The 6483-nt window shown below is 40.2% G+C and overlaps 1 protein-coding gene across 1 annotated transcript; it reads right to left on the reverse strand.

The window, feature by feature from the left end:
- Positions 1-2911: 2911 nt before the first annotated feature.
- On the reverse strand, positions 2912-5065 carry LOC126628387 (phenylacetaldehyde reductase-like). Its single transcript, XM_050298059.1, has 5 exons — positions 4702-5065; positions 4185-4354; positions 3857-4048; positions 3577-3739; positions 2912-3493 (listed from the first exon to the last, which is right to left on the reverse strand). Exons 1-5 carry the CDS (start codon positions 4820-4822, stop codon positions 3174-3176), a joined length of 966 nt encoding a protein of 321 aa, XP_050154016.1. The 5' UTR covers positions 4823-5065; the 3' UTR covers positions 2912-3173.
- Between the last annotated feature and the right edge of the window lie 1418 nt (positions 5066-6483).

Here is a 6483-nt window from a genome sequence, read left to right on the forward strand (position 1 = left end):
CGTGCCCATGATGAATTGGGAGGGTTTTGGCCGAAAAACCTCTAATGCCAAAGTTAGAATTTTAAGGGAGAAGTGTTTGGAGAATTTTGAGTATTTAGCAATAGTGTAGACCTAGGTTTTTAGAGAAAATTGGGTAGTGTATATAGGGCATGGCGGGCCTCCTTGGGGGAGAAGGTGGCCGACCATTTGTGGTGTTTTTGAATGTTTTTGGGGGTTACCTTTTGGAGAAGACGGATGAAATAGGTTTTGAGTAAATACCTATTTTGGGCACTTTTGACTTGATTGTGGGATGATTGTCCATTGCTTGCGTGTGAGAATTCCGATGCTCCTCAAGGGTAATTTTGTCCTTTATGCCCAAAAATCCACATGTCATGTCTTGATTATTTTTGGCTCCACACCAGTAGTATCCATATGGGTAAAATTACAAAGCTTAGTGGTGTTACAAAAGTCCTTACATGAAGCTCAAGAAGGTAGATGGGCGCCCATCTATTCATGAGCTCCAAGAATAACATTAAAGTAACCAATTGTCATCCTTGGTACTGTAGTATGAAAACGAATATCTAAAAGATCACACCATAAAGCACGGCGAAGACATGCAGTAGTAGCTACATAAATAATAGTAAACTGAGAAAGAGGAAGCTTGACCAGCTGAAGGAATCTGATTGTCAAATTAAAGCTAGTCTGTAATCTTCACACGCAACATCAAGCATGAGAATAAACAGTTGCATCGGCTCACACATGACTATGCTACAAACATGAAGAGGAAGCTTGACCAGATGAAGGAATCTGATGGTCAGATTTTACTTGATCATCAGAGGTTTGTGGGTTTGTTCCAAAGGCATTTACTGCCTTCGTCTTCTGGGGCTGTACCGCGTAATGAAGCTCCAAATGATCAACCTCCGATGCCTCCTCCTTCTAGGGTTCTGTCCAGTACTGAGGCTCCGAATGATCCTCCTCCGGTACCTTCTCTTTTTGGGGCTCTACCGACTGCTGAGACTTCTCCTAAGCAACCTTTGTGAAAGCGCGCTCTTGTTTGTTTATTTTGACTCATGCATATGTACATATTTTTAACTTATCGGAGATATTAATAAATAAGCTTTGCTTCATTTCAACGTATTGTGTTAAATACACCAAAGCCTTCTTCACTAAGTTCTTTGAATTTTTCTTTTGTTGAAGCTTGTATGTTGAGGCTTTGTGAGTGGAGCATGTAGGTTGAGGTAGTGTTCCCTTAATTTCCCGAGTGAGGAAAACTTCTCGGTTGGAGATTTGAAAAATCCAAGTCACTGAGTGGGGTCAGCTATATGAATCTTAGAACACCATTGTGCTCGGTCCTGTGTCATGTCCTCCGTTAGATCCAAGTACTTTAAGTCTTTTATTAGAGTCTCTTCCAAAGTTTTCCTAGGTCTTCCTCTACCCCTTCGGCCCTGAACCTCTGTCCAGTAGTCGCATATTCTAACCGGAGCGTCAGTAGGCCTTCTTTGGACATGTCCAAACCACCGTAACCGATTTTCTCTCAGCTTTCCTTCAATTTCGGCTACTCCTACTTTACCCCGGATATCCTCATTCCTAATCTTATCCTACTTTTGGTTTTGCGCCCCTTTCAGGATTTAGGTTTGAGGCACACGATCCTGGCACCAGGGCACTTCCGCTTAGGTATCTTTGAATCTTCTCAGTGTAGGACTTATTCCTTTGTTCGTATCTTTCTAAAATAATTCTTTCAATTATTTTTTATTAGTTGTATGTTCTGAACACAGTTCTACACAAAAGTTAATAGTGTTAAATTTGAGTTAAATTAACAGATACGTGTCAAAATATTAGAAAAAAAACACAAAGGAAACACAAAGTGGGGACAGCAGACCTATGGCTGTCCATTTGAGGCAATAATATAGTGGTAGCTATCTTTACCTTTTAAGATGTGTGGTTTTCCGCTAGAATGATGATCAGTTGCCAGATGCGTCAACTGGTAATCATACCACAGCGCATCAAAGGAGTAAAATTGGAGTTTACAAATCCAAGACAGATATGAAATCAGAAGTCATGGCACCTTTGGCACCTTTTGTCAACTTTGCTTCTCGCCTTTTTGTCAACTTTGGACGGATATGAAATCAGAAATCATGGCACCTTTGGCACCTTTTGCCAACTTTGGCTCACCTTTAATCCCTTGTTTTGGGGGATACACGTGTAGATTACTTTAGCATTGTGTTTGATGTAATCGGTAATCCCTTAAATTAAACAGTCCTTGTTAGGATATGGATTAGGATTTTCTCTCTCTTCTTTCTATTCCCTTTCATCCCTTATTCTCACATTCCTTATTTTATCTTTCTCTTTCTATAAAAAAAGTAATACAAAATATTGACGTAGCTTAACCGTAACCGTTCAAATAGGAGGAGAGGGAAGGAAAGAGAAAAAAAGAGAGATAATTTTACTCCGTTAGGATATAGCTTTATCCAGTCTGTAGGTTTTAGTCTAAGGATGGTTGGTTGTAACCACTCCTCTTTTTCTTTGTGTTATTGTACATTCACACAAGATATGAAATACACCAGAAACTCAAACCAAATTTTTACAAGTAAACTAGAGGTGTATTTTCCTAGTTTGGATCTAGTGTTCTTAAGCTTTGAGAAAAATGCATTCATCAATTTATGCGAGAGTTGAAGGTCCTGAACTACATCTCGGTCATATAGTAAGAGAAATCTGCTGCGTCCTTCCTTCTAGAGAGTAAGGACAGCTTGAACATTTAGCTTGGACCAGCTCTGTGCCATCGCGGAAGTTCATAAGAATTGACATGCAGTTGTGCATTCGTACCAAGGCATGTCGCATAGGCACTTGTGGCCTGACGTCTGCAACGGCAGACACATTGAAGAACGACGAAATTGCAAATTAAGATTTCTTTGAAGACAGTAAAGCAAAACAATTTCAACTTGAACTTTTTTATTTAAAGTTATTTCGAAACATTACATATTACACATGAGCCATCTATGAAAGATCCAAAAGCAACTTCTGAGCATGTTCTTAAGACACTTCTGAGGTACTCTGCAGATCACATTAAAGGATTTAACCGGAAAAATATAATGTCCAGCATCTCTTTGGAATACTTGAGCACATAACAAACTTCATTTCCCACTTATTCGATCACCTCGTGCACTAAATTAACAAATTGCTGCAGGTTGCAGAATTCAAAACTTGAGGAAGCCCTTCTCCTTGAGGCTTTCAACAGTGTCCTTGAGACTTGTTTCCAGAGGACGGAAAGTGATTCCCAAACATTTTGCTTTCTCCTTGGACACTTGAAACTTGGAGCCAGAAGGATTGCCAGGCTCAGGAAGGCTCAATGTGGGGTAAAGCTCTTGTAAAATCTTTAGAGTATCGGGACCATCAGCCACTTGTGCAACTAAACAATACCTACCACTAGCTGAAGGAACTTCAAATGCTTGAATATGAGCAAAGGCAACATCTCTAACGTCCACGAATGCGTAGTCTATAAAAGGTGTTTCGATACCTGAGCACAAAAGAGAAACAAAACAGAATAAACCGCTTGCATTGCAAGGAATAGTGTTTTAACATAAAGGGGGTGAATTGTACCACTCATTAAATTCAGAAGAAACTCAACGGAGAGATTAAGAGTTGGCCGTAAGAGTGGACCAATTGCAAACCCTGGATGTATTGCTACCAAGTCAATCCCATTTCCTTTGGAAAATTTCCAGGCGGCCTCCTCAGCTAAAGTTTTTGAGAGAGGATACCATTGCTGAACAAATGAAGAAGGAAGTTCTTATGAGTTTGTAGTTCATCATCATGTACTGCTTTGTATTGTGTTAAGCTTATCTCTGTCCAAAATTATTCAATTGTATGGGAACGCACGTACCTTGATCTCCTCGCAAAAAAGTGGATCCGAGTACCATGTTTCATCCATAACCACATCAGAGGTCAGAGGTTTTCCATTCACCTTTACTGCAGCCAGAGAAGATGTTAAAACCACTCTCTTGACAGCGGGGAATTTTGCGCATGATTTTAGAACATTAAGTGTTCCTTTCACTGCAGGCTCAATTATTTCTGCCTGAAATATAGAGAAAAGAAATATATCATTCTAGTTTCTACCTCATTTCACTTGAAGGTGTATCGATTTTCTATGGATTCGCGAGAGCACACACACAATACACTATTTGATGTATGCATGAAGTGAAGGGACAGACCTGTGGGTCAGTGGCTGAAAATTGTACAGGCGTTGCTGTATGAAAAACACCTACACATCCATCAATTACGGCGTCAAATGATCCTTCTTCTAATAAATCCGCTTCGAACAAATGAAGCCTCTCCTTTGCTCCATCTAATGAGAGCAAGTGTTTTGTTTTCTTTGCATCATCTGTAAACACAATTATTGAGTTGAACTAAGAGTGACAAACAATGACTAACTCGCTATGAGGTTTCAATTGGCACCGAAAAACAAGAACAAGAACAATAAAAAGAAAATAATTGGATGCACGGGTGATGTCGTTGGTACTCCAAAATAGTCATCTGGCATGCAACCCTAATGAAAAAAAAGGAAATAAGAAGGTGAGGTGTGCACGATGATTATTTTGGATACCCAACTTTTCTTTTGGTAAACAAGACAATATGCAAAACCCAGAATCTGAAATATTGAATGAATTGTTTGAAGTTGAACATTATTGATGAGCAAATATTATTATGAGCAAATATAGAAATACTGACTTGGATCGCGAACAGTGGCTTTGACGGTATAACCCTTTTGCAGTAAGAGCTTCACCAGCGATGATGCTATGTAACCAGAAGCTCCTGTTACACATACAGTCTTTGATTCTCCGGTACTCATCTCTCTCTCTCTCTCTCTCTCTCACTCTATCTCTCTCTAGCTAAGAATTAATAAGCTTAATTTGATTCAGAATTGTGTTTTTCATGGTGAAAACTCAGCTGGTATTTAAAGGTCAATGTTGCCTGTCTTCTCCAGCTCGGGGAAGAGGATATTCACTTTTTGGGATCTAAGAATCTCCACATTATAGTCGTTGTACATTGTATGGTCAGTTTTCATTAAGTATTATTTATGTTTAATTTTAAATAAAAAAAACTAAATGATTTCTGACCACACGATGCACGACTAAGATAGTTGATTGGGTGCACGGTTTGAGGGTAGGGTTGAGATAATGAGCGTGTTGGCTGCAGAGAGAGGGTGGGGTCGAGGGATTGTATCTCTCCCTCTCTGTCACCACTCTTCTTCTTCCATTTCCCTTTCCTTCCATTTGGGATTGTGTTGGGGGTTTTGTTTGTAGCCTGCGATTTTACATGTGGTGGTTTAATTTGGTTTTGTTTTCAGTTTTAGGAGACCTTGGTTTTTTGTTTTTTGGGATTTTGTTTGAAACCTCTGAATGCGTCTGTGCTCACGCCCTATGATAGCATTCATGAGCTTCCCTTTCAAAAATTCCTTCTCTATTATTTAGGGATTATGAAGTGATTTCGCTACTTAACTTGGGATTGAGGTTACTTTTTTCTTATAATAAAAATCTGTGTATGCCACCTGAAAGCTTTCCTTGTTACAGCCCGTCTTGGATTTTACGGAACAGAAGGGTATTTTATGTAAATTCATTTGGGTTGTGGGATATTTGTTTAAAATATTGTTTTTAGTGTTAAATGATGTGCCCAAGAGGCCCACCCTTGATTTTGGTTCCCCTTACTTTCCCTTCTCATTGCCTGCCACATGGCAGCTTTCTCTCAAACCTCCATCTCTCTCTTCCTCACTTTCTCTCAATCTCTCTCCCTCGATGCATCCCATTTCCCTCGAAGTGAGGGGTGCTTTAGTCATTTTCTATTTTCTCGACCTTTTTGGTTAACTCTTGAGTTCTTTAGGTAGAACTTAATTCCAAGAATGCGTAGGTGCAAACAGATCTTAATTCCGAGTTAGAAAGGAAAAGTTATGAGCCCCGGAAGTAAGGAGACCTTTTAGACATGTGGACTTACTATTAGTAGTAAGTTTCCAAAGTCTATCTGCCCAAATTAGCAGGTTTCCATTTCGGGAAACCTAATCCAAAGCCCAGAAACCCACCCAAATTGATCCCCGCGACCTCCTATTTTCCGACGCCAATTCCGGCCAACTCGAGTTGAATTTTTCGACGCCACCACCTCCATCTTGAAGCTCTCACTTCCCTCTACAGAACACACTCAAGAACCACCTTGATTAACCACCGTATGTGGCGGTGCAAGGCCACAAAAACCTACGAAAACCAATAGTGCTCTAGCCACCCCTTTCATTTTTCCGATGAATCAGCAAAACGATCGCGGATGCCACCACTTGGAACTTGTAGCCCACCATCCCAGGAGTAAATATCGACCAGACTTGACCTCGTTGGACCACCGTAGGCGGCTAATCGACGCCAGGAAGCTTTAGGCACCCACCGACCATCTTTCGTCCACTTTTGGACTTCGTATCAGGTATAAAACTTGTTCCTCTTGTTGAGCTCTATCTTCCTGTAAATTTTGGTA

This window comes from Malus sylvestris, chromosome 7, assembly GCF_916048215.2.
Source record: "Malus sylvestris chromosome 7, drMalSylv7.2, whole genome shotgun sequence".
Lineage (NCBI taxonomy): Eukaryota > Viridiplantae > Streptophyta > Magnoliopsida > Rosales > Rosaceae > Malus > Malus sylvestris.